The following is a 26,874-nucleotide window of genomic DNA, read 5'->3' as shown; positions in this document are numbered from 1 at the left end:
AACTGTTCATCTTCTAAGGCCACTTTGAAATCCCCATAACACATTTCACTTTCACCTTTTTTCCTTTACTTTCAACTCACAAAAATCTTATTTAAAGCAGCTTCTACTCCAAAGATGCATTATGAAGCACAATGATTACAATACTATTATTGCTTGCCATAAATGAAGTAAATTGCTTCCACAGCATATGAATAGTCTAATAAAATTAATATAAACTACAGGAGGAGTACTTTCCATTTGGGATGTGAAAAGAAACCGATCTTGAATTTTATGCATATTATGGAAAAAAATCTAAATTTTCTTCAAAGTGTAAGAACAATTAATAGTAGGTGAAGGAACAGCTGACATTCTTTCATTGTCAACAACAAGTTTTCAAAGTTCCTATGTAAAAAGTAATACAGATGGATTCAAAGTGACTTTACTGGTATGACCAGAATTTGGAGATTTGAGCCATACATCTTTTCCAAGTAAAGCTTAAGCATCCATATTCTACAACACAAGAAATTTGTAACTACAGCTAGATCCCTCTGTAGAATACTGCTTACATAAATTCATCAATGCATGTAATACAGAACCTCTCTAAAAAGAGAAACAATCTAATCAATGTGGGTGGGGTGTTACAAATCAAAGATTGATATCTGTACCTGAATACATGTAGGCAATGTGTTTTGCCTAGATGCAAGTTCCATGATCTTGAGCAAATCTGTAATGAAAATAAATTCGTACTTAAATTCACATTGCTCTTTTCTACAACCAAGTTTAATTCTGAAGATCAACTAATGCTCTGGAACAAGTTAAGCCCAACATCAGCTATAAAAGTAGCATTAACCTACTTTTACATATCCTTCCACCCTGACTAAATACTGAGGTAATATGCCATTTAAGCATATCAATAAAATTATCCTAATATACTCTTATATCCACGGTACAGTAAGAATATTGAGTTTTGAGGTCCACATTTACCTGCTCAAGTAGGTAAGACCATTAACTTCTCAGGCAGAGAAGTTAATGGTCTTAACTTTTCCCAGAGTCAAATGACACATACACTAAGTATTTTCCATGCTTCAATGGCACAGATATTGAATCACAACCACTGTAATTTTCATGGAACAGAAGACCTGACAGAAAACAGAAACATCTCCTACAGCTTATGTGTTTGAAGAAGTTCTCTCTTTAGATAAGTTTCTAAATCCAGGAAAGTGTTCCTGCCTGGGATTACTAGTTGACATGTGCTTCTCTACAGACTGGAAGTACATGCTTAAATTATGACTAAAAAATGAAAGTATTTAATCTTGCCATCACTAAGCATTAAATTTGTTATGTTAACCATGAACTCTCAACTTTTTTTTTCCAGAAAGTACTCTCTACCAATTGCAAAGTTAAGAGCCACACTGTTTCTTTATGAAGCTGTCCTACAGCATTTATTACCAGATTACGGAAAAAAACCAAACCAAAACCCAAAACACAATATTTAAAAAGTCCCAAGACACAAGTAGCACCACAAAAACCCCACAGCTTATTTTATATTTGCTATCTACATTCAAAAGTCTCTTAATTCACTCAACAGACCTCAACAGCTTTGTACAACCTCTCAGTCTGGACAGGTTTATAAGAGCGCTACGCTTAAGGTAGGATTTATAAACTACAGATCAGGCCTTTTTTGATGATAATGCTTTGGAAAACCTCAGCTGGAGGTTCCTGATGTACAACTAGAACACAGTGCCAAATTCAGCACTTGGTAGCACAAGCACATGTGATTTATTCCTCTGAAGTGTAAATCCATTCCAGTCCATCATAATGAATATTTCTACATGCTCTTTAAATCAGAACATACTTCATTCCTCATTTTCTGTTTTTCTGCCCTCACTGTTTACTCATCAAGTACCAGATAAGAACATGTGCAAACCTCAGTAGATTAGAAACAGAGACCGCAGCACCAGGGCAAATACAAACATTCTTTGTTGCACTAAGCAGTGTAAGAATATACAGAAAAAAAAAGACATGAAACATTAGGATTAGTAATAAAATAACTGCAAAGTCTAAGTTGAATTTGTTACAAGAAATTACTTGTTTTACACATTACTTTGCAAGGTGTTTTAGAAACATAACAAGATCTGATTATTATACATTTTTCTGGCCATAAAGTGCTACATACAGCTGCTACCCCATGTGTATCAGAACAGATATATAACAATCTTGCATCAGCTTTCTTTTAACATATATTTGCTTTCAATTTCTGTTAAAAACAGAAATTTATTCTTTATTCTGATTAATAAAGACTTACAAACTGCAGTACAATGATCTTTCAACAGATTAAACATTTGATTGATATGCACAGACATGAGGTTTATTGTAATAGTTTCTAAGTAGGCAATTCTTAATCAAAAAGAAGCTTTGTCCTATAACCAGGCTAACTGATTATTGCTTACCTTAAAAAAATCCACATCTATTATCAGAAATAACTAAATGACCTTTTGTCACAATGTAACTGTAAGCTCAGCCTTTCTTGCTTAAACTAGTAAGTTAAATTTGTTCTTGTATATATTATAATTCCTACTATTATCAAGAGAGGCTATAGCATTATAGGTAAATGATCAGCTTTGCTTAGTGAAGTCTCAGCACAATATTCAAAATTCCCGTGGAGGATGAGCATGTGCAGTGAATATTATAAACAGCAGTTAAGACTAAATCAGAGCTGTATTTAAGGCCCAGTACAGAATACAGCAGATTTAAAAAAAAAAATTTAAAAAGCCACAGACCCTTTGTCTGAACTCTCAGACAGAAATGACTCAACTTGGGCATAATGTCCTAACTAATACCGCATCACAAATGCATTGTGTCACGGAGACATGCACTTTTCTGCACCATTTGGAAAACTAAGCATCTCTTGCAGCATTGTGGAGACCTTCCTTAACTGAAGAAGGGTTACAAATCACTCTCACACATTTATATGTCCACTGTTAACAACTTGGAAAAAAAATGTTCAGAATAAAGCTTAAAGTAAGAATTCTGATCAGTCAATCTTTCTAGCAAAGTCTGGCTAGCAGCACAGAAAAGAGGCAAGTTCTAAATAGCACTTAATATTGGGTCCTCAAAATACTACAGAGGGTGCTGGAAATTTGTGTGGATGAGCCTGTCCTCTGTAGGAGTGCAAAAAGGCTGACCCCAAAAGAAACACAGTATAACAACACAGGGAACTAATATTACCTTTGGAAGGCTGAACTGAAGAAAATATTTCTTTTTACTCTCTCTTCAGTCAGTAACATCACCCATGGAAAAAAGTACACTGCTTCTTGAAGCTTTGTACTAAACTTTGAAAAAATCAGTTTCTAAGGAACATCATTGTTCATTTTTTGTTAATTTTGATTTCTATCTCAAATCACCCCTAAAATATTAGCTGTAAGACACTCCCCACAAAAACAAGAGATCAGAGACTAGATCATGCTCTGCCCTGAGAGTCTGTAGCCCCAGTTGCAACTCTTCTAAAGAGACGTACTGCTTGGAACACAAATTACAGAAGCTTTACCGGCAGTTGTTCCCATCACCTTCTACAAAAAAAATGAAGCAGACCCCAGTCCAATAATCAGATTAAACCAAAATAATCCTAAACTGAACATATAATGCCCACAGAATGCATCAAAAGTATTTTCTGAAAATATATGAGTTTATGCTTATACAGTTTACAATCAGATATATATAAATGGGTAAATCCTTAGAGAAGTCATTTGACAGCATATGCCAATCTGTTTTGAGGTTTAGCTACAGTCAACTGAATATATTTGAAAATAAACATGCATATTTTATCAGTAATTCAGTGTCTCAGGTATTTAAGCTTCAAAGTTATGTGTGTATAATTTTACACAATAACTTAAGTTACACATTTACAACAGGCACAAATTCAAACCAACAAAGAAAGACTTTGGATCAGGTTTCCATTTTGGAAGACCCATTATGTTTATTTAGCTAATATTTTTAAACTCTTACTTCTCCTGTAAATATGCCACTCTATTACGGAATTATAGGCAATTAAATGACCCTGTTACTTATAAGTCATAGAAGAAAGCTGTGTTCTCAGTAACCTGAGAAGAACTGCTATAGCATTTAGATCATATTGGCTGTTTAATTAGAAACTTCAGTTACTCATTTACTAAGTAAATAAATAATTTTTCACCTATTTCTTTCATCCTGATTTTGCTTGGGTGGTAGTTAAGGGCAGTAAATCATATATATGAGCATAGGTACTATGAATTTACTGTGCAGAAGTAAACATACTGGACATGGATAAAATATTGAAATGGCAAGTTTTGCAATAGCTAGTGAAAGAAGAGTTATTGGGTGTATATCTAAATTAAAATAAAATATATTTTTATTTTTAGAACAGACAGCTAGAATCCGTGAATCTAAATAAATGCGAAACTCAATTTGATACTGCTGTTTGCACAGAAGCATGAAAAGAAAAATGCACTTGTAAGTATCTCAATTTTACTGCACATTTTTGGTAGAAATTAGACTAGAATACGCACATTTTCTTAACAGCAAGTTTAAAAGTGGATTCACTTTTTGATGCACAATCAACTTCTGTTAATACAAATTGTAATTGTAACTCATTATTAGGGAAATACATAAATCCATCAATATTTTATTTACTTTGTTTGGGATCCAAGAACAGAGAATACCAAATAGGGTGCTAGTCTACAAATGCTAAACGACCACTTAAAAAAGGGGAAAAACAATCTTTTCTCCAGATCCATGACAGGGAAGATGGGAAACAATCCATTTCAGTTGTGCCAAGAACTATTTGGGGTAGACATCAGGCAAAATTTCCCAGTCTTTTCTCCCTGGGAAAGACATCCTGTGTAAGTTCCAAAATTACTGTTCTTAGTGTTTTTTTTTTTTTTTTTTTTTTTTTTTTTTTTTTTTTGTTAAGCAGGTGAAATAAATCTGTCAGGATCAACTTAAGACTGCTGATTCTACTTTAGAACAACGACATAATGTCCTTTGTAGCTCTGCTTTTCTGTTTTTCTATTTTTTCTGTTTTTCAAGTGAAAAATATCCCCCATATGCACTTCTTTTTACTGAAGCAGTCCTGCAAAGACATTTTAATTGTAGCTCTGCTTAGCTTCATCTGAAGCCCTCCTTAGCTTTGTCTGACAGTAAAAATACTGCACTTCAGACAGGTTAATTTTGTTCCCAAAATTAAGTCAATAATTACTAATTCTTTACTCTGGAACACAAATTTCAGAAAATATGGTACGCCAAAAAATCTGGTAAGGTTATCTACAGATATTGCATTTTTGTTCCAGAGGGAAAAAAAGTCTCAAGTGCACTGCAGAAAATAAAACTTTCCAAAAACGCAAAAATTATTACCAGTTTCACTGCATAACCTCCATCTGTTCTTATATTAAAAAAAATAAAGTATTTTCATTAAACTTTATTGCACCATCACCTTTTTTTTAAAAATATCCCCCATTCAAGTCAAATATTAAATTATTTTTATCAACAAAATATAAGGTCTTCTTTAACAGCATGTAGATACAGTATAGGCGCTATACAGAAAAGTCTAGAAGAATGACATCAAATCAAAAGTGACAGATAACAATCATTATGTTCTCTTCTATGATTAAAAAAAGATTGAAAAAAGATTGTGTAGGCTATTTATTGTATGCATGAAAAGCATCCCTCCTCATTCAAGGTGTTGAAGCAGGTGACACCTTCAAGCTGTCAAGTGCTGCATGAATTCTGAAGTGCAACCTGGACTCCATAGAGTATTCCTTATAGTTGTTTCTGCAAAACAGACAACTTATTATAAGAAAAAGATGTTTGGATTGAATTGTTTATACTTCATATGTTTGTAAGTTAACAGTCTTTATTCCTTCAACAGGAAGTGGAGACTGACACACAGTTGAGTTATGAGACATTTAAAACTTCATCCACAAATTGAGTGAAGAAAACTAAACCAGTACTAAAATTAAATGTCCTGATAAAAATGAACCCATGTCTTAGCATTTCTTTCACCTATTTTGATCCTTTTAACAGCCCTCCCAGTTACCAAAATTTGCTGTGAAAAGACAAGCCAAAATACTACAGAAAAGGGTGTTGGTAGAAAATGTATGCTTCAACTCAGAACACAATTTAGCCAGAGTAATAATAAACATCATATGTACAGAAATCATTCTGTAAATCCCATCCCCCCAAACAAACAAGCAAAACCCCATGAGGGGACACTATTACAAGACTGGGCTACTTCTCTCTAAACACAAGGGACATTCTATCTTACACTACAATCTACAGATGATGCAAATATGCTGCTCTACAGTAAATTAAACTCTCAACTGGTCTTCTGCAACACCATGTGAAAAGAAAAAGGGGTGCAGTCAGACAGGTGCACTGGCTTTTGACCTCTTATGAACACCTTTAGTGGAACTGAATTAATTCCCACAGCTGCCCTGCGGGACAGAATGGTACAGATCCAGTCCCTGGACTCTCCAGCTTCATCCATGCATGCAGTGGACCCTCAGCACCTCTGAAGCCCATATAAAAAGGAAATATTTTCCCTTCATACTGTGTCTTATTTGAAGTTGAATTTTCCTTCATACTGTGTCTTATTTGAGTCTACTCCACTGCGTCTGAAGGACAGTTTCATGAAACTGCAAAATTCAACTATACTGGACAAGTCCTGCATATCAAGAACAGAGATTTAGAATTACTTGGATTTTGCAAGAAAGCTGTCAGGAAGTAAAAATAAGTGTCCTAAATGCTACAGAGTTATTCTTAATTTACAAGGTGATAAAAAAATCCACTTACTTTGCGATTTCTATGTATCTTATTGCTTTTTCTCTCTCATCCTGTTGTTTGTACAGAAGACCCATTTCATACAGCGTGAATGGCACCAAGTAACTGTCGTATTTTATTTGCTTCTCACTAGAAAACCAGAAAAATACAGAAATGGTTACTTAAAACCCTGTCCTGAGTGACCACTTAACTTTAAAAGCAATCACTGCCTGTAACAGCACATAGCCAGAAAAAAACATTCTGAAGCCTTTTTCACAGGTTAATTCTGTACACATTGAGAAAGAGTCTTTAAGCAGCATAGCAAACCTAACCATGTAGAAAATAAAGTTGAACAAAATGTATGTACTCCATGCACCAAAAAACTTTTAGTCTCATCCATGCAAAACATACACTTTATGAAGAACTGTTGTCTTTAGATTTTTTAAAATACCTCAGCTATAAAAGCCTGCTCGTTGCCAACTACCTTTGGAAAGAGATGTTCCAGAAATAATGTTCCTTTAACCTGCAATCCACCAAACCCCTCTGCCCTGTAACTTGCACTGTACTTGACTAAACTCACATAGGATCTTAGAAAGGTAAGGGAAAACAAGATGGCAAGAGAACTAAAGCACACATAATTCTCAGTAACAAATTCTATTACTTATTTTTCTAAACCACTTGTTAGAAACATTGCACATGTAAATATGCTTCATCAGCCCAAATAACTAAAAACTTTCAAGAAGTTTTCAACTACAACCAGTACCTGACTCATGTTTTATACCAAAAAGCTATTACAGCTGGTATGGAGCTGACACCTGAAAATCTGTTAACACAGGAGAAACCAGTCTTCAACTGAAACATGTAACAACAGCTTCTCATCTACACGGGGAAGCATTAACTACTGAAGTACTAAATACTGAATAAAAAAAATAAACCAAACAAACAGTAAACCTATCTGTATTGTCCTTACTTACAGGTAGCTCTGCAAATACAATTCCTAATGTATTTGGGTATGTTACCTGGCAGGTTGATTTATTTATCCTGAAACAACACGTATATAAAGCTACTGTAAGTGTTCAATTGCTACATAAAAATACGAGCAAAGTTTTCTGATTTTCTAACTACTTTCAGAGGTATTTGAAAACCCGGTCCTTAACATGATGTTTAATCATACAAAATTCTAACATGACAGCTGCAACAGGAGTATCAGAAATGTCACCAAAAGCTAGAAAATTTATTTGTTATTTTTTACCTTTGAATTACTTTACTGAAACATAATTCAGCTTGCATGAGTCTTCCCAAGTGCTTCAGACAGAGGCCTTTCAGTAGCTGCAACATGCACACATCATCCACGTAGTATTCACTGTGATCTAACAGTAAAAGTGAGATATGTCAAACAATTTGAAGACATCATGAAAAGGAAAATTGGATTTTCAATACGGAATATGTATTCAGATGCAGGATGCTGTTTCTCATGTTCTATACCTCAAAATGTACAAAAACCTTCAGCCATGATTTAAAATACTGTTTACTAAAGAAGAAGTGTCCACCCATACCTTTCTCTTAAAAGACAGGCAAAGAAATAAGAAATTGAAACATCCAACAAATAGGCATAAACTTCATTAACTGAAAATTAAACAGTCATTACTTAAATACATTACATTACATAAACAGTCATTAAAGATTTCTTACTTGCAAGAGCTTAAAGTACAGTGAGACGGAAACCATCATATTATCCTAACAACTTCCCCTGTTACAGAGCACTGGCAGACCTCCAGTACTATCAGTAGCAAAAAAAAAACTGTAAAACCACACCATGACTCTCTTACAGAACTCTTCAGAAGCATCATTTTGCAGTACAAATTCAAGAAACCATGTTTACTAGTATTTTTATAATCTCTAATGTTTGAGAAGCCTCAGTAGCAGTGTATAATATTTGAAAAATATTTGAAAATAAGTAATAGTGTATAATATTTGAAAAACTTCATTGAAAGTCTTAAGTTCAATATGACTAAAAATACCAGATGAAGGAGGGTGTTTGAATCAATTCAAAATTTACTTAACAAGCATGATCCTTTTTAGTTCCCTTAGTTTGTAGCATTTGCTGAGTACAAGGAAGGAAAAGAAAGGAAAGAAAACACATATGGATAGACAGATGGCACCACATACATTAACAATTCAGGAAGCAAAACACTCTCCCTTCAGATCATGTTGTTTACAACTAATTACCAGCTCTCTAAGGTCACATTAATTTTTTCCTTAATAGTCTGCCAAAGAAATCCTACATAAACAGTTCTGAAACATGCAAGACTAATGCATTTCAGGATTCTGCAAAGTGCTTCGCCACCATATTCAGTCTTATTTCTGTCTGTGTTTAAACCCAGAAAGTCTTGATAGATTGTAACTGACAGACTGCGCTTTTAGTGACAGTAGAAGTGTAGCGCATGAGTACTTTACAGTCTCTCTAGCCTGTTTAGCTAGGCTAAAGTGTTGGATTCTGTGACTGTCTCCTGAAGGACTCATTCATTGAAATTACTGGGGGCATGCACTGATGTCAGTAGGGGCTTGCCATACTCTTATTTCCCAAAAGAATAAAAGCTAAAACATTAAAACATTAACACTAAATGCACAAACAACAAATGCACAGGCCAATTTAACACAGATAACCTTGCAATAAATATCGGAGAACCATCTCTGCAGCTGCAGTGGTCTACATCAAAGGAAGTATCATTACCAGGACAAAAAAAAAAAAAGGCAAAAAATTATTTTTTTTCTTGACGTTAAATATTCTTTTTTAATATATTGGAAATGAAAAAAAAAGGATTCCCAGAGATTCTGTGGAAAAAAATAAAACCCCATCTCTAATGTCTTCCATTTGTTCCTTCTACCATCTCTATTTTCAGCTCTATACAACATAAAATTACTTTCAGTCCTTGAGAGATTCCATGCTGTGCCTGTTCATGTAAAGCAAATGAAGTAAAAACCATTCTACGAAGTCTCAATCCCGAAGTGACCTTTGTGTATAATCAACACCCTTTTTTCACAGCACCTTAGCAATCCTTTGATATTACTACCACTAAAAACTGTCTCTTAAAATTATACCATAACCCTGTCATACTCTGCTAGCAGCCTTAATCTCTTTTTTTTAGGGATTCAGCAGCAACTCTGGTAATCATAGTCTTTATTTGCACTGATTCTGTATCTTTAAAAGCAGATCAAGATCACATATGTGAAGTCCAGAATAAAATGACATCTAACTGAAGTTATTACTTAAAAAAACAACACAAAGTATATACACTTCCAGACTATATCCTATTTGCAAACAGTGAATTTACATAAGAAAAACACAGTGGTTTTACCTCCATTGCTTTAGTTCTGGTACCTTGTATGCTTTTACTCAGGGATTCAATAGGAAATTTACCTCACTGTTACAACTTATGAGCACTTCTAGTACAAATCTTGGCACAGATTTCCAACAGGTTCTGCCAGAACCCTCCATGTGGAGCTCATGGGATATCACTACACTTTTATTTTAATATTACAACAAGAAAAAAGGAAAACGCTTGACATTTAAGAAGCACACTACTGATTGTAGAGAAAAGTGAAGGGCAACACAGAAATAAAGGAACCCTATTCAAACATGGTCATGCAGTTACTCTCACTTGATTTATTATATCATCCAGATTTAACCATTATACATTTCTTGCACCTCCCTGTATGATTTCTTATGCATGACCTCAATTTACACTGTAAATCATACTTATATATATATTATGTTTCAGAATTGCTGTTTTAACCACTGCTAAATTGTTCATAAGTGTGACTAGAATCTGGGTTCAATACAAATTATTTTAGTGAATTATCATTTAAAAAGTTTCACACGCTAAATGGTAATATTTATTCCAGAAAAACTCAAGAGAATTCTCCCCAAAAATTCACATGACAGGTAAAAGAACCACCCTGATAAAATCTGAGAAAAATCAAGTACTTACGCAGTAAACCAGTTGTAATAAATGAATTTAAATTCTTTTAGGAGTAAATTATGGGCTGAGTCTCTAAACATTAATCCAAGATGTAAAATCATGGTGAAAGTTTATTTGTTAAGTAAGTTTCATTTACAACTGGCAAACGTGTTTTATTTTGCCAGAAAGTAAAACAAAAAACCAGACTCATTCATGCACAGCACTTCATTGTATCTTTTATACTTTCTTATATTCTATGCAGCATGTGTCCTATGTAATAAATTGTGATATAAATTGATTCAGAAAAATTATTTTTGAGACATTTAAGACATCAGCAGATTATGGTCCAAGAACACTTCTCAAAGACAAGAAAAAATAAGCTAGACCAGTCATGTTTTGTAACTAATAACCTCATGTCCCTGAGTTTTCTATATTTGTCTGCAGCATCAATCACTTATTGAAGAACCACACCTAACTTTAACCAGGCTCCAAAACCACCACACTAGGACTTAATTAGAAAATTGTCAAAGCCAACACTTCGCAGAATATCAGAAGACAAAAGCATAGAAAAATGCAAAAACACAGAAAAATGTCAGCATTTCTTATAAGATTATTAATTCCACCTTAATTGATCACTTACTAGTTTCATTTTGTAGAGCAGTTTCTTCTTTTTCAATTGTTACCAGTAAGTTTTCAGTGAGGTCTGCTCTTTTGCCCACAATTGCAAATCCATTCCAGACATACATCATTTCCTAATTAAAAAAAAAAACAAAACCAACCAACCAAAACAAAAAGGAGAGAAAAACTCATGAAATTGCATCAATATTTAACAAAAGAGTGCCTCTGAAAAGGCTGTTGGGGAACATTTTTGAGCACATAAAAATACTACCAAAGCTTGTTTTGGTACAACATATCTATGAATAGGAAAGGAAAAATTACACTGAACGTGTGTTGACAAAGTTAATGTGGGTTTATCAGACTTGAGTGCTTTGATGCCTTTTTAATGGATTCTACTATCATGTATTTTCACAGATCTTCAGAAATTAAACTGAACAGATTTTATCAGGACAGTTTACCATCATCCACATAACACATTGGCAAAACTGGATGCTTTAGGTTCAACTTGTGGCCCCTGCTGCCTAAACTAAAAAAGGAGCTAAAAGTAGTTTCTTTCTAAAGGATGACAGGTAAATTTGGAGTGCATTTGAGTGTGTGCTTATATATACAGTATACTTATGTACGTAGGCACCCAAAACATTTACATATATATACACACATATATACACACATATATATATGCTCTAATCAACAGACAATTACCTTCCATTCAGAGCAAAACTGGAGGTAGATACAACTTTCTGGATAAAAATGTGATTCCAGTAGGCAGATCCAACATATGATTTTACTAAAATTTCTACAAAATTTTGTTGGAAAAAAAACAAAAGCAAATCCTGGAAACATATCTTCCCAGAGCCTCAGTACAACAGTAAGCAATAAGCTTGTTTTGATGCACTATCACATTGTAAAACTTGAGAAGAATGCTAACCAACAATGAGCTTTGCCAAGATCCTTACTCAGTCATTACAACTAGAGTATCATTTGTTCTACCGTAAATTACACCTCTGAAATATGAAACCTAATGTCATTCTGAAGCTGATACAATACATTGGTGAAATATTTCCACTTGCATTTGTACTCTAAACATTTACATTTTCAGACAGAGAAAATATCTGGTTGTATCAAAGTCTGAAATAGTGTTATTGACATAATCAACTACATCATGCCAGATTTGTTTCAATTCTGTAGTCCTGTCAACTTACACTAACTGAAATAAACCATACGCTATGTTTGGTTATGCTTAGTCCTTGATGAAAAAATTCCTAAATTAGAACAGAAGATACTGGATTTGCCAGAAAGACCAAACATATATACTCACAACATACAAGCACTCTGCTGTATAAGCCCAAGACAAATTTTACTTAGTCCTCTACATGTAATTTAATATAGAATGAATTTTAGAACCAGTGGATTAATTTTCTTTGGACTCCTCTTTCTATATCAATGAGCTTTAACATCAGAAATTTCTTCTTGAATTAGGTTTTACACGTACAGTTGGTAAATTATGCATGTACAAGGATTTTAGCATACACATATGAAAAGTATCACCGCTGTGCACATAGAAACAGACTGTGCAATACTAACGACTCTGATGTTAAAATATCGGAAATTAGAATAGCATTCATAAAGTTACTTTAACTTCTGTTTGTTTTAATCCGGCTCAATACAAGGGGAATAAAATAACCACAATAAAAACCACCACCACTCTTCATTTTTATCAGGAAAACAAAGTACCAAAGTACTCTTTAACTTCCTAGTGAGTCAAAAAGACAAGGATTAAAATCCTGTCAACCTAAAGAACATGAATGCAATTTCCTGTATGGTGAACTTTTCACTTGAAAAATATGGTGCTTGTTTCAGACTGCTGCTTTGCTGGTAGCATGATCCAGTCCCTAACACTTTTCACGAAAATCACATTGCATTAATGCAGTACTTCTTTAAAAAATTTAAAATGCAGACATATAATACCTGACAATATTCTTCCTTCCCTGCATAATGAACTATTCTGATTTATTTTCTCTTTGAAAACGATGAAAACAAAGCAAGAACAAATACCAAGGCAGGTAATATCAGCTTCACTGGTTGAGGACATGCATAGCGTCGAGCTTTCCTTACTGCAAACTTCTCAGTCGGGATAGATTTTCCTGCAATTCTCTGTTTTAGACCATCCACTTGTCTACGAGAAGGGAAAATGGAAAAAAAAAAAGTGGTTTATTGGAATTTGTTTTCATGTCATTTCAGTTAGAAAGATTTACTGTTTTCCTCTGAAATATAACATCTTGAAATTGTTTTGCACCATGGAGACCAGAGCTGTAGGATGTATCTTTGCTGATAAAAGCAATTCTAATGCTAAAGGCAAAGAGAAAAAATGGAAAGTTTATGGTTATAAGAAGCAATTCCCACAAGATAAGGACATGGGGGGAGAAAGAGTGCACATTCAGCTGCTTTATAAAAGTTTACCTGAATAAAGACACTATGTCCTCACCAGTCTTCTTCAAATCATCCTCTGGAAGCATACACAGAATTGCTGCCTTCTGGAATACATATATTGCCTATTTCAAAAAGAAACAGCAACAGATTACCACATCTAAGTTTCTGTGTTTAATCAATACATTAAAGACTCAAATCTCTCACCCAACTGCTGTAGCAAAGTATTCCCATAATTCTCATGCAGATATAACTATAAAACTTTAGTATTCCCTTTGTCACACAGTCTATGCTGTAACTTTATTTTTCATGTATTTGTATTTTTATATTAGTCAGAAAGTTCAAGGTATCTCCTGCAAAGAACAGGAGAATTTATTATGCAAACCACTGTCAAAGAGATGAGGTTAAATGTTCTAAAGTCCATTACTGTTATTATATGATCTATTACATGTAGAGACATGCTTGGAAAAAATAGAAGGAAATATTTGAGTACTGATTCAAGGAATGTTTAATAACTTGGTTTTGCAGGAAAAAAAATCCACAATTCTATTAAAGACACTTGTACTTCATGTTGAATATACTATTCTCTTCCTCTTTTGCCAAGAATTAGATGTATACCCTTTTTCATTAAGATTATAAAACAGTAATCTATAGAGGAACAGATGATAACAATAATAATGCATAAAAGGTTACTGGCACATTGCACTTGGTTCATACTCTGAAAACGTTTTTACAAGGAAAAGGTTATCTGATAGCCCAGCTTTTATTGTGAGATCCTGTCCCCAGCAACCTTTCTCATTCTGTGCCACAAAGCATCTGTTGAGTAGGTGTGTGTGTTTATAAACACCAAACATAGCTTCTGCAGCCAAGTTTTACTAGTGAATGTTAGAACTTGACTTGAGAGACAAGTTTACAATTTTACTATCCTTCTTTCTCCCAACCCAGATAAGTACCTCCATTTTTGGAGGGGCCAAAGCATTGCTGCTTACAGTTCTGCTGCTTCAAAACATGAAATAAAATGTCATCCTTAAGCACCCAGTTAAAATATTTTGGTTCCATTGTGTCTTTGTTTATGAATTTCTCAGGAAGGCAAATATTACACTTATTGTGCAAAATGAAAAGTAACTTCAACTGTAGAGACCACTGGTATGTCACAACAACGTCCACCTGCCCATTTACCTTAGACCACCTGCTCTCTTTGCTGAGCAGGTCTGCATACCGATATGCTTGAAGCCAGTCCTGCTGGAAGGTGTAGCACCACATCAGTTCCCAGTAACAGAGATGATGAATCTGTTTCCACTCTTGCTGGGCTGCTATGCAGTCTTGGAACCTCAATTGTGCCTATGAATGAGTAGTCAAGGAAGAATGATGAGAACTGGCTAAATTACAGCTCCATGTAGAGCAGTGTCTAATTACAGGACAAGCTCTTAGCTAGCACCCAGGTGGAAAACACCTGACAAGTAAAATGATATAAACTTTCCTTTCAGTCTCACTTAGAGAGGGCTGGAGTGACAGTGAATGTGAACATGGATAACAGCATACTTATCAGTCCAACTGATATGTAGATGAATTAATTATTTTTCCTTCTCAGGCTAAACACTAAACAAAAATCTTAAAAAGAAAACATGATTTACCTTTTCAAAATTTCCTTTCAGTATATCTATTCTGGCAGCATAAAACAGAATAATGGAACCCTTGAAAAGAGATTAGAAAAATAACAGTTACAAGATTGAGCATAAGAAAATACATTTCTGTTACAAAATTTACTAGAAATACGCACATTTGGAAATTTCTGGAGGTAGGGTTCAAGGAGACTGTCTGCTTCCTGAAGGTTGGCTTCCCCTGTACCTAGAAAACATAACAAACCAACCTCAATGTACTTAAAAGAATCCAAGTTTCATAGACTAAGACTTTGTTTTCACATCATTTTTGATAGATCTACAAATGACTGCTTTATGTGAAAGCAGAATTATTTAATCATATTGTGTTTTTATAAAATTTAATTCTTGTCCCAAAGATACTAAGTGATTTAATAATACTAAATGTCTCTAAGTAGAAATAAATTGGAATTATAGGAATATTTTTAGACTGTTCCATTACTGACCCTAGTTATATTTTTAAATCCCTTTAATTGCTTTAGTAAGATAGGAAAACATTCCTCAGCTGCCTCTTCTTATTTTGAACTCGGTAATGAAATACAAGTGATACTGGAAAAATGAAGTTCTCCTTAATTTCCTGATGAGCCTGAGGGACAAGTACTAAAATACTTAAATATTAAAGAATGTGAAAATATATGGTAAAGAAGAATATAGAATTAATTATGACTTCCAACTCTAAATGGCAAAAGCAATTAATTCTGATTGTATAGGTTTTTTCTGGAGATAGTTTTCACAACATCTGATGTTAATTTACAGATAATGACTTTCTGAACTTAATAATGTTTTGCAATATTTTGCTGTTGAGACAGCCCTGCAAATGGAGCAAGATGTTGGTATAATGCTATCTACCCTCACTGTTTCTGCAGACACAGCTTTGTCATTGATGTTAATTTTAGATCATAACTAAGTATACAGCAAAGTCCTACTTGGCCACAATTTTGAAACTCAGTTATAAAAATAAATCACAGTATCTATTAGAAGGTGTAGCATGACTGAAAAGCTACACAGTGGGTCTCACCAAGGATTAAGGAGACGTAAGTATGATAAACCAACAGGGTGAAAGTACACAGAATGGCCCTCAAACTGCTGCCAGATGCGCCTTCCCGTAGTTGGCAGAGGCCCAACTCCTAAGAAATATCACAAACACATGCAGGATTAACTATGAGTATACAGAGTTACTACCAATTTCTTCTGGCTAACGAAAATTCAGTTTTCCTTTCGGATGTAAGTATTTCACAATTCAGTACTTATCTCAAATCCAACACAAACCTCTACCAAAACATTTCTGCCACAGCTAATAGCACTCAGGAAGGAGAAGACTAATCTAACCCGTAATAAAATCACGCTTTTCAGTGCTCTGGTGAAATGGGAACACCACATGAACCATGCAGACACACAGGTCTACAAGCCTTCCCCATTATGTTCTGACTATGAACCTTTCAGAATAACATCCTTCAACCTACGTTCAGTGGGCAACTCTCCCAGTTCTCCCAGTGCTACTTGTTGGTGTGAGTCTTCCTTCACAAAATACCCTGGTTTATCCTCAACTCTCTTCCATCAAGTCAGCCACTACTTTGAGGCTCTGACCAAAGAGCCTGCTGATACATCAATGTCTAAAGACAGATACAGATTCATGGAGCCTTACACAGATCTTAATGCAAGGCTTCCCTTATGTTTCTGTTTAGCCCCATTACATAACAGCTCAACTCTTTGAGGGGTATTGAGCTCACAGCTTCCCTGATCAAAAGCAGTGACTCCCCAGAAACATAATTCTGCCTCAAAATAAATATTAACAGATTGGTTTTATTGCATAGGAACTTGGTGAATTATAGGAGAATTCAAGCACCACACAAAAAAATTGTGATGATACTTCAAAACAGTTCTTTTTCTTTCAGCCTTTACTGCATTTTTAGTCAGGGAAAAATGTGTGTTTTGGAAGAGCTTCAGGAAGAACCAGGTTTTTCAAAGGAAGAAACGGAATGAAGAGGTCTCTACGGAAGGCTAATTTTACAGCATGAGAACCATATTGTGGACAATCTAACAGCAATAAGAACATATGGTGACTGCAGCAGTAATAATTTGAAGTTCAATCGTGTACAGTTCTGTGGGTTACTTTATTACAATTTTTTGCTTGAGTTTTGTTTGGATTTTTCATTTCTTATGGGCATCAAAAAGAGTTTTGAAGAGCTGTAAAATACTTACAAAACAAGTTACAAATATTTTTCTCATCCATGAGAGAAAGATCTAGATTCCAGAGTGACACATGATATTCAGAATTATTTTTTTCCAAAGAAATGGGCTAGGATTTTGGGTGGAAAAATGTAGAAATATGATTCTTCCCTCAGTTACTGGTGAAGAACGTCAATTTCTAACTACTTCAACTAGAAAAGAAAGCTGATATCCTCTACATAAGGATCAGCAAAAGGAAAGGAAATTGCATTGACTAAATATCCACTTAAATAAACTGGTCATTTCCCATGGATGTTAAAGAGTGGAGTACCACCATATGTGCTTTTATGCCTGTATCATCTAACCCATTTATCTTTTTAACAACACTAAAATTCTGACAAACATCAATATTATACTTCTAGTGTGGAATATATGGCAATAAATCCATCCAGTCTTTTATCTGAGAAAAAATTAATTTGAAAACGCAAGTATCAAATCGAATACCCTATTGCCAGAAAATCCAATAAATTCTAAAAGTCGGAGGATCCTTCCTGGCAAAAGTGACAGCATCTGAAATACATTTAAAAATAAAAAGATAATTAAAAACATGTACACTTAAAAAAAAGTTACAGTGTTATAAATGTAAATCAAAAAGGCCAGCTACTATGTTAAATGACATTACACATTAGGAAAAAATTAAACCATGAAAGAACTTGAAAGTATACATGCATGTTCAGAATTCTGATGACCATCCAGCATGAAAACAGAGTCCAGCTGTACTTCTTTAGATAATGACAGATGGTCATATTTTCAGCTGGTCAGAATTACTTGAAAATTGTGAGTCTTTTGGAATGAAAGTCTTATCTATTTTAGTATTACTTACAACCTACAACTCTCATTTTCCTATACCATTATTCCATTTTATTGGGAGTCTCACAGAGGCTCTACTTGTTCCTCCTGTGGGAGCACTGAATCAGCAGATCAGTGAGAATAATGAGAAATACTAGCTGTTGCTATCATCCTTTAGCCCTCTATTACAGGCGTTTTTGTTCCCTCTGTAACTGCATCCTCCATATCCTACACAACAGAAAATGTACAAACATCATAACCACCTTTTCAATGAGCATTAAGAAGCAGGTCAAGTTGAGGGTCAGTTTTTAGATTTTGCCCATTAGACACTTTTCCTGTTAAACCTCCTACTGAGAAGACTCCATGAAGAATAGGAGAGGCAAGAACACTTATGAACACAGTTGCTTGAATTTTAAAGGCTGGTGCAGATAAACCTGAGTTCTGACCATTCTTAAAATTGGCCATTTCCAATCTAGAATGATACAGAAATTAACATACTGGCAGATATCAACTTTCACCATTGCATGACAGATGTGAAAAGGTAATTGTAGCAAACTGTAGTAAACTGTAGTCTTCTTTATTGTAGTAAAGAAAAGGCAATTTTCTTTTGCACAAACTCAGTATACTGTTTATTCTTCTAACTATAATTATCTATGTAAATCTAGAGTATGTCACTGAAGCAAAAGAATGTGATACACAGAGGAGTTCAAATTAAGTCACTCCAGGCATTCTGTAACCACAGCGTAAGCATCTTTAAAAATTCTGCTACACACAGGTAGATGCAGCTGCTTTTTCACTTCAGAAATGCATGTATTAGTTATTCCTACAGAATGAAACAGTTCACAATAAACTAATAGAAACATCCCAGAAAGCCTGCATGCCAGAAGTTAATGCTGGTTTTGCATTGCATAAATCCTCTAAACCCTATATCTCTATTTTACAAATGTGTAAATATTAAATCACTTACAGTACCATATATACAAAGAAAGACAGTCCTACAGAATAACTCAATGACCTTCCTGTAGAGGAAGAAGTCATACCAAGTTGAATGCTCCAATTCCAAGTTTTACTCCTCCTTCAAACTGGTAGTACGTTTCATTTCTGCTTTTGTTCCCCTGAGTCGTCTGTAGCACCTGATGACATTCCCTTGTGACGGAGAAAATAGGAGGGAAGGGGAAACACAACACAGAAATTACTGTGATTGATGACTATGATAGATCCAAAAAATATTCCTTTGTATTTGGGGGCGTTAAATGCCACTCCAACTGCTTATATTCATGTTGAAGTGTTTTCTAATCACTTACTTGTATATTTGGTAACTTGTCCTAATTTTCAGGCCACCTTTGATAAAGTTGATCATATTTTCATCCTGGAAGAAAAAGACCTAACTGTAAAATATTGTGCATTCATATTACACATAACACATTCATAAAAATCCTCCAGCTACATTTACATTTATTTACATGTTAATGTCATAGGAAACACTGAAAATGCTTTTCAGTCACTAGATATGTCTCCAAGACTTGTTGTTAACACTTGCTCTAAGTTGTCAGGGAAACATTTATTTGGTGCACATTACAAACTTTAAAACTGAAGAGAGAGGCGAAAAAGAAAGTCAAAGTGTTACTTATAGCAGAATTTGCAATGTAGCTAAATGAACCAAGAAAGCTCTCCACCAGATGGTGCTGCAGGAACTGTTTCAAATATTTGGAAATGGCGATTCTGACATACAAAACGAAACCTACAGAAACTGGCAAAAGACAAATTGAAGAATCCCCTGAACAGATGAAATTCCATTGCTGATCAAAAGTAACTAACTGTATTCCTCAATTTATATGCTTACTAACCTCTAGAAAAACCAAAATAAAGCCACAATGTACTTGCTATCAAATCTAAATTCCTGAAAAGCAAGACATCACTTCAACAGGATGAATTTTTTTCTCCTAGAATTCACATATAAGGGGAACACGCTGGCATTTCAGAAATGCAAATTTAAATACTTAGGAACAGTATATACAACGTGGAAAATGAAAAAGCAACCAAAAATGGCCTCAGAACAATCAACCAAAGGCTTCCATAAAAAGATTACCATTTTAAAAGACCTCATTTCTCTTGTGCGCAAGTTTGAACACCCAAATGCAAGTTTTTCAGTACAAGAATTCTATTTCCCTCTGAGTGTTTACATTTTTGTTATCATCATCATCCTAACATGAATCATCGTCAGCCAAAGATGAAAACTATGGGGCAGCACAGCAATCAGTAGAGTGGGGTATTACAGCCATAAGTAATACAGATGGTGGTGTTTCAGAGAAAATAAACATCTACAGGGTTTTTTATTATTTTATACAGTCTTAATTCACCTCCTTCAACAACTGTTTCAAAATTCATTTCATGGTTAAAACAGATCCCACCCACCTAATAAAGAGGGTTGCTTCTACACAGTTAGTAAAGAAGCAAGCCATTTACAGGAAAGACTAGCATTCCATTAATAGTACTTCCTGACACCTCTAGCCAAATCAAGTAATTCATAAGTATTTGCCAAAGGAACTTAATCCGACCTTAGTATCCTATGTGCCTCACTTCTTTCTCATAATTCATACTGGAAGAGATTATCTAAAATATATTCAATAAACACTTGTTTATTGAATAAAAGTATGATGAACAACACCTGTTTTCAAGAATCAAACTTCAAATTAAATTTGAAAACTCTGTAGCATGAAATGCCTGAACCACAACCTAAATCACTAGCACCACACACTATGAAAGTCCAGATCTTTCTGTGAGCTGAATGGTTACCTCAGCAATGCTAAGCATGCTCATTTTATAAGCATTCATTACTGTATTATTCCTAACACCGTGTGCATAGAGAGCAAGGCTGAATTGGAAATTACATATGTGTATCAGCTGAAGTTTTGTTAGTTGGAAAACCATTCTACCTATTCATGCAAAAAATCACTTTCACTTTCAAACAACATACTTCCTCATACTTGCAAATATTTTTATGCAGGCACTGGACACTGTCCAATGTGATGCAAATTATTTAAACATACCACCTTGTATAATACAGGAGGTATGTTTAAAAGGTGGTATGTTTATACCTTAGGGTAATACTTTGGTATCTGAATATCATCTTCGGTTATTCATACAAAGAAAGAGAGAACTTTGCTGAGCAGCACAAGATTTACCATACTTTCAATCACTGCCATGAAATAACATTCACTAGCAAAAAATTTTGGTTTAAACATCACATCTATTGTTGGAATGATGTTTTCTAAGTACTAATATCTTTCCATTACACTGTCACACAAAATGAGAAATTGATTTTACCTGTACGAAGGTGAGAGCTGCTTTCTGTAATAAGCATTCAGCATAGCAGATTTCAGCATGCATTTCCTCTATAGAAGAAAGAAAAGTTATTTACTATCAGCAAAGCCATTGTCAATACTGTCTTCTTGGGGTCAATGGAACAAAGAAAATGTTGCCAATACAAGAAAGAAAAAGAAAGAAAAAAAAAAAAAAAAAGCAAAAATCTACTGTTGCCATTTCAATAACTGCTGAGTAATAGCTGTAACACACAAATCCCAAGAGAATTCTTCTATTTCCCTTCTTCTCAGACAAAATATTGTCAGAGCTGACCTCAGTCTGTGGCAAAAGCTACCTGACATTCTGGTAGATGGTCTCCTGCACTTTTCATTGATTCTAAGCTTAACAGCCCACAGCACCCTTTCAGGCCTCCTTCCATGTCTTACAAGAAATTTCTGTAAATTAACCTCTGGAGGTTCAGGCTCTTCCTACATCTACTGAGACATTATGAACAGGTTTTCACCAAGTCATGCTTAACAAACTGAAAGCCCCAGGCAGACTTTCTGTCTTCATGCAGCACTAAAATACATTTGATTTAACACACATGACACAAGTTGCTCTGCACCCATGCTGCAAGACCAGCCACATGCACAAGGCTGCCGTATGTACAGTGCATACGTGGTGAGTTTGATGTGTCCAAGTATTAAAGAGGATTCTTGTGCCAGGTTAGAAAAAAATGCATACTTGACTCTGCCTGAATCAGAAATAGGAGATCAGCATTTTCAGAGCCATGAACAATGTACTGATACCATTTCCCAAAACACCTTAAGGCAAAACAGACAAGCACAAAACTTGTTAATATATTCAGATTCCAATGCAACTAATGACAAGGGTGTACTCCTCCACATCAATGGTTCTTAAACTTTTGGGAACTCTCTTAAGTCAAAAAAAGGAAATTTCCCTTCAGTCCTATAATGTGTTGTGAAAGGCATTCCTTTCTTAATTCATGCATGCTTAGAGACAAAAAAAAATTAGACTGAAGTCTCCACTGAAGCTCAGCATTCAAATTAGAAAATATTACATATATGGTGTGTATGTTTATTTACTGTAAGACACTAGTAAAGTCACAGAGTTAAGCATATTTATACACATTGGTAGGGGTAGTTTTGTGCTTTTTTCACTTTTTCATTTTAACTGTATTATTTAACTACTTACCTTCACTCAACGGATCCACTGCCTGTTTAGAAACTAGATTGGACAAGGATTCCACCACTGTGCTTCTTTTCCTGAATCTAAATAGATTATGCATGGAAGAAAAGAAAGCCATAGATTTCAACACAAACCTGAATTTAATAACTGGAATTCTTAAAAATTTCCAACCAAAATTTACAGAGATTCTTAGCAAAATGATCATTTATCAACAGTTTCAATTCCTTCAGTAGTCTAAAGACTTGTATGCCTCTATGCTAAAGAGCCTATCCAACATTAAATGCATGCTTGCAACTTAAATTAATCTACATTAAATGCATGACAGCTTCAACCCCACGCCACTCACCAGCTACAGAGCTGTCTCTGATACTGGGCAAAACACTTCAACTGGACTTCGAAATTTTTTCTGTTTCTTAAACTTGCTTTTTTCTGTTTTTTAAACTTGCACTTAGAATTAGAATGAAAAAATGAAAAGGAGCTCTGTTTTCAACAAGATTACTTGAGTATTTTATGGTGGTTTATGTCAGATGAAATACCAAAACAAGCACATACTTTACTTCCAAGATATCTCAACTGCACATTTTAATTCCAAAAATTAGTTTTTGACCAAAACTTACAAACAACTCAGCTTTATGAAGAAGCTAGAGAAACAATTCTATATTCAGAAAATGAAGGCACTCTGTAAGCCAGGGAGTCACTGATTATAATACCAAGCATTACCTTATCATTTTTGTTTACACTACACATTGACAACTGTGGGATCCTGAGAACAAGATTATGACACTATATATTACCATAATGCATACAAGAAAATAGTTAATTAAGATACATGTAGTTATGGTAATTCTTCAACTTTGAACATTTAATTGCCTTTCTCTTGCATTTTTATGAGTTTTGCGACACACTAGACCAGAGTACTCATGAATTAAAGTTTATATTCTGCAGAGATTAAATCCTGTATTGCAGCTGTCTAGACTAGAGGAACATCTAATCTTCAGACATACTAAACAATGAAATTGCAGATTGACAGCACACCCAAAAATGATGCAGAACCTGCTGACCCCTTCTCTTCTTCAGATAGCATCTCATAATGTTTTCTCATTTCTTTTCTTTTCTGCCATGGCTAAGATGATGATGTTAAATGTCTAAACTAATATCTGGCAGTCATTTCTTGGGATATCATTGTGATAAAATACAGAATAACCAATATGATAAAGAACCAGCAAAGCAGAAGTAACTTCTATTTTTGTCAGAGGTTTGTTAAAACTTTGGCTTTCACAACCCATTTTCTAAGGTTTTTTTTGCTGTTCAAAGAAAGAGCAGAAGCAAAATGTTCAGTCCAGATAATTTCTAATGTAAGCAACAGAAATTGCTCTTTAAATTTTAAGGTAAGGTAAATGCATTTGTAACAACAACAACAACAAAAACTTATTTGGTTTTCAGTAGAAACCTTAGTACAAGCTTAATTGTATTAGACTTGCTTCAACCTTTGGAAACAACTTTTTAAAGAAGACTGTTTTCATGCTGAGAGGGAAAAATTCAAAATATATGCCTTTAAACTTTTGGAAAAACAAGAAGTCACAGCTGTCAATCGCTCAGACAGTTCAATCGTGTAATGTCAGTTTCACACAGTGAAACAACCATTTAACTAACTGTAGTGGCTATTAACACCCACACAGGACAAGTCTGTTGTTACCATAATACCATGTAGAAAAATATCCTCACCATCAATAATCGTGCAGTGGGACTTACTCCACTTTTACAAATTTAGGTAACTCTCATACAGACAAGAGTCTGCTTTAAAAGCATCCAGAGAAGTGGGGTATTTCACAATGAATGCTTTTTGGATTTAGTATCTCATAACAGTTGGGCTTGCTTAGGCTTACCTTTGGCAGGTTTGCAAAGCATCCTTCATTGTAGAAATTCCCATTTGTATATCCTGCTGTTCAAATGTCATTGCAGCTTGCATAACTAGAATAGTGCTGTATCCAAGTGCATGGTACATACTATCTTTGGACCTAGTGAAAACATGAATCTTGTGCATTTAAGCAACACTTTACATTGCAATACAAAATTAAATGCAGAGGCACTTGTATTAACTTGTGAAAAGCTAGAAGGATTAAGCAGGAAAGTAGCAGATCTGAGAATATAACCTATAGCTGTTTATTGGATAATTGGGACTTAAATAGCCTTGAATAGACACCATTTTACCTCACTTTCTCTACTTGTTAGAGAGAGCTGATCTCGTGTGTCTGTAATAGATAAGGATAATAAACTTCAGAGTGAGACTTCAAAAACAATGTCTCCTGAGTTTTATTCACCGTACCCTTGCAGCAAGAAAGATCCTGGTATTCCAACAGTAATATCATCTTCCAATGAGCCTAACTACAACTAATTCTAAGAGATAATATCCCTGGCCTACTGCCTTCCTCACATGAGCTCTCCAGAGCACTAAAGGCAAACACCTGACAGCTGTGTCATCCTTCTGATGTTTCATTTAAAGCTGTCCTTGAACTTGTTCATACAACATCAACCAACATATCACTCCTAATCCCTTCTTACTAGCACTAAACTGCAGAGCAAGAACATTACTCCACTCTATTCATATGGGCTACATATCCCTCTTGCCAACACATCCCTCAATACCACATGCTCCTTTCAGACACAGACAAGAGAAGAATGGTGGATGGGATTCAGATCCCAGTCCTAAAGATCAGCCACTCGGACTGCCTCCCCAGGAAGTCACAGATAAGACAGGTTTCGCCTGTGAACTTCTCCATATTCTTTAATTCCCTAGATCTGCACTGCCATGCTTTTCTTCTCAGTGAGGAAAAGGCAGGAAAATAGTCAGAACATAGCAAGATGAGCTTAAAGATAAGCAAAGACTCAAACATAATATAAAACATAACAAAAAGACTATTCTGGAGCTTTGTTCCAGCTTTTCTGTATTGTCAAAAGCAGTTTCATTGTACAAATTATTTGATCAAAGATGCATTGAATAAGGTCTTGCTCCCCAGCCTCTCCCCTCTGCATGAGGAAAGACACCTTGAGTGATCAATTCTAACATAACAATTCAGTGCTTCATTAACAGTTTTTGAGATGGTTTTAATGACCCCCAAAAAAAATTAAAAAACACAAATACAGAAAAATGCTTTCAGAAAAAAAGAGAATAAATTAAAACTACTATCTTCAGAGGCTTTAAATTAATCTTCAGGTACTAAATACTATCTGTTTACAACAATTTCAGGAAATAACAGAATCTCACCATGGACGAAGTAGTTCCAGCGCTTCAGAAAACTTATTGTTTAGAAATAAGTTCAGTGCCATTGAACATTCTTCCAGAGCACACTTGAGATCCATCTTGGATGCCCTAAAAAACAGATTCTTAGTTTATTCAAATGGTAAATATAAACAAAAATTTTTGAAATGTATTTTCCTTATGTAACACAGAAGGTCTTTTGCAGCGATTTTGTTTTCAAAATTTAACTTTTCAAAACCAAAGCATATGCTTAACACTTTATCTAGGTTACACAGGTGCACCCTCTGCTTATTTAGGCAATGTTTATAGCTTTGTCCTCCTAATCTTACCAGAGAAAATCTCAAAATTTATCATCATGTCCAAGCTCTCAATTTTTCCCATCAGTACAAATGCTGTTTCAGACTCCGTGTTCCTATCAGAATCTCAAAAGAGGTCACAAGATAATATTTCATCAAAAAAGCAGTAAACAGACTCTTATTCAGCAAACAGGTATACTACAAATAGTCCTGTCAGAAACCTGTAACTATGCCAATAGCTTTTGTTTGTCCTAATTCACTTCAAGTAAAAGCACTTGCACTTGCTTAAGCAGAAGCCATCTCAGCAAAGCCATTCTTTGGCCAGTTCTGCCTGAAATACTCAGGAGCTCTCA

At 34.8% G+C, this 26,874-nt stretch overlaps 1 protein-coding gene across 2 annotated transcripts in view; it reads right to left on the bottom strand.

The window, feature by feature from the left end:
* Positions 1-1,394: 1,394 nt before the first annotated feature.
* Positions 1,395-26,874, bottom strand: part of TTC39B (tetratricopeptide repeat domain 39B) — a 78,223-nt gene continuing 52,743 nt past the window's right edge. The window contains exons 2-18 of one of the 2 annotated variants that reach the window (XM_039729804.1): positions 26,232-26,336; positions 24,853-24,984; positions 22,973-23,049; positions 21,782-21,849; positions 19,759-19,823; positions 19,495-19,600; positions 18,110-18,175; positions 16,455-16,563; positions 15,559-15,626; positions 15,413-15,472; positions 14,958-15,119; positions 13,812-13,903; positions 13,407-13,527; positions 11,374-11,485; positions 8,024-8,141; positions 6,805-6,921; positions 1,395-5,784 (exon numbers count right to left, since the gene is read on the bottom strand). In XM_039729804.1, the coding sequence (XP_039585738.1) occupies positions 5,688-5,784; positions 6,805-6,921; positions 8,024-8,141; positions 11,374-11,485; positions 13,407-13,527; positions 13,812-13,903; positions 14,958-15,119; positions 15,413-15,472; positions 15,559-15,626; positions 16,455-16,563; positions 18,110-18,175; positions 19,495-19,600; positions 19,759-19,823; positions 21,782-21,849; positions 22,973-23,049; positions 24,853-24,984; positions 26,232-26,336 (1,675 nt within the window). In that variant the 3' untranslated portion in view covers positions 1,395-5,687. The remainder of the gene's footprint in view (positions 5,785-6,804; positions 6,922-8,023; positions 8,142-11,373; positions 11,486-13,406; positions 13,528-13,811; positions 13,904-14,957; positions 15,120-15,412; positions 15,473-15,558; positions 15,627-16,454; positions 16,564-18,109; positions 18,176-19,494; positions 19,601-19,758; positions 19,824-21,781; positions 21,850-22,972; positions 23,050-24,852; positions 24,985-26,231; positions 26,337-26,874) is intronic. The other variant, XM_039729805.1, reaches the window with a different exon arrangement.

The sequence above is a fragment of the Passer montanus genome, unplaced genomic scaffold (genome assembly GCF_014805655.1).
Source record: "Passer montanus isolate IOZ18808 unplaced genomic scaffold, ASM1480565v1 scaffold7, whole genome shotgun sequence".
In the NCBI taxonomy this organism is placed as follows: domain Eukaryota; kingdom Metazoa; phylum Chordata; class Aves; order Passeriformes; family Passeridae; genus Passer; species Passer montanus.
The sequence above is the reverse complement of the archived record's forward strand: the minus strand, read 5'-3'. Positions and strand labels throughout refer to the sequence as shown.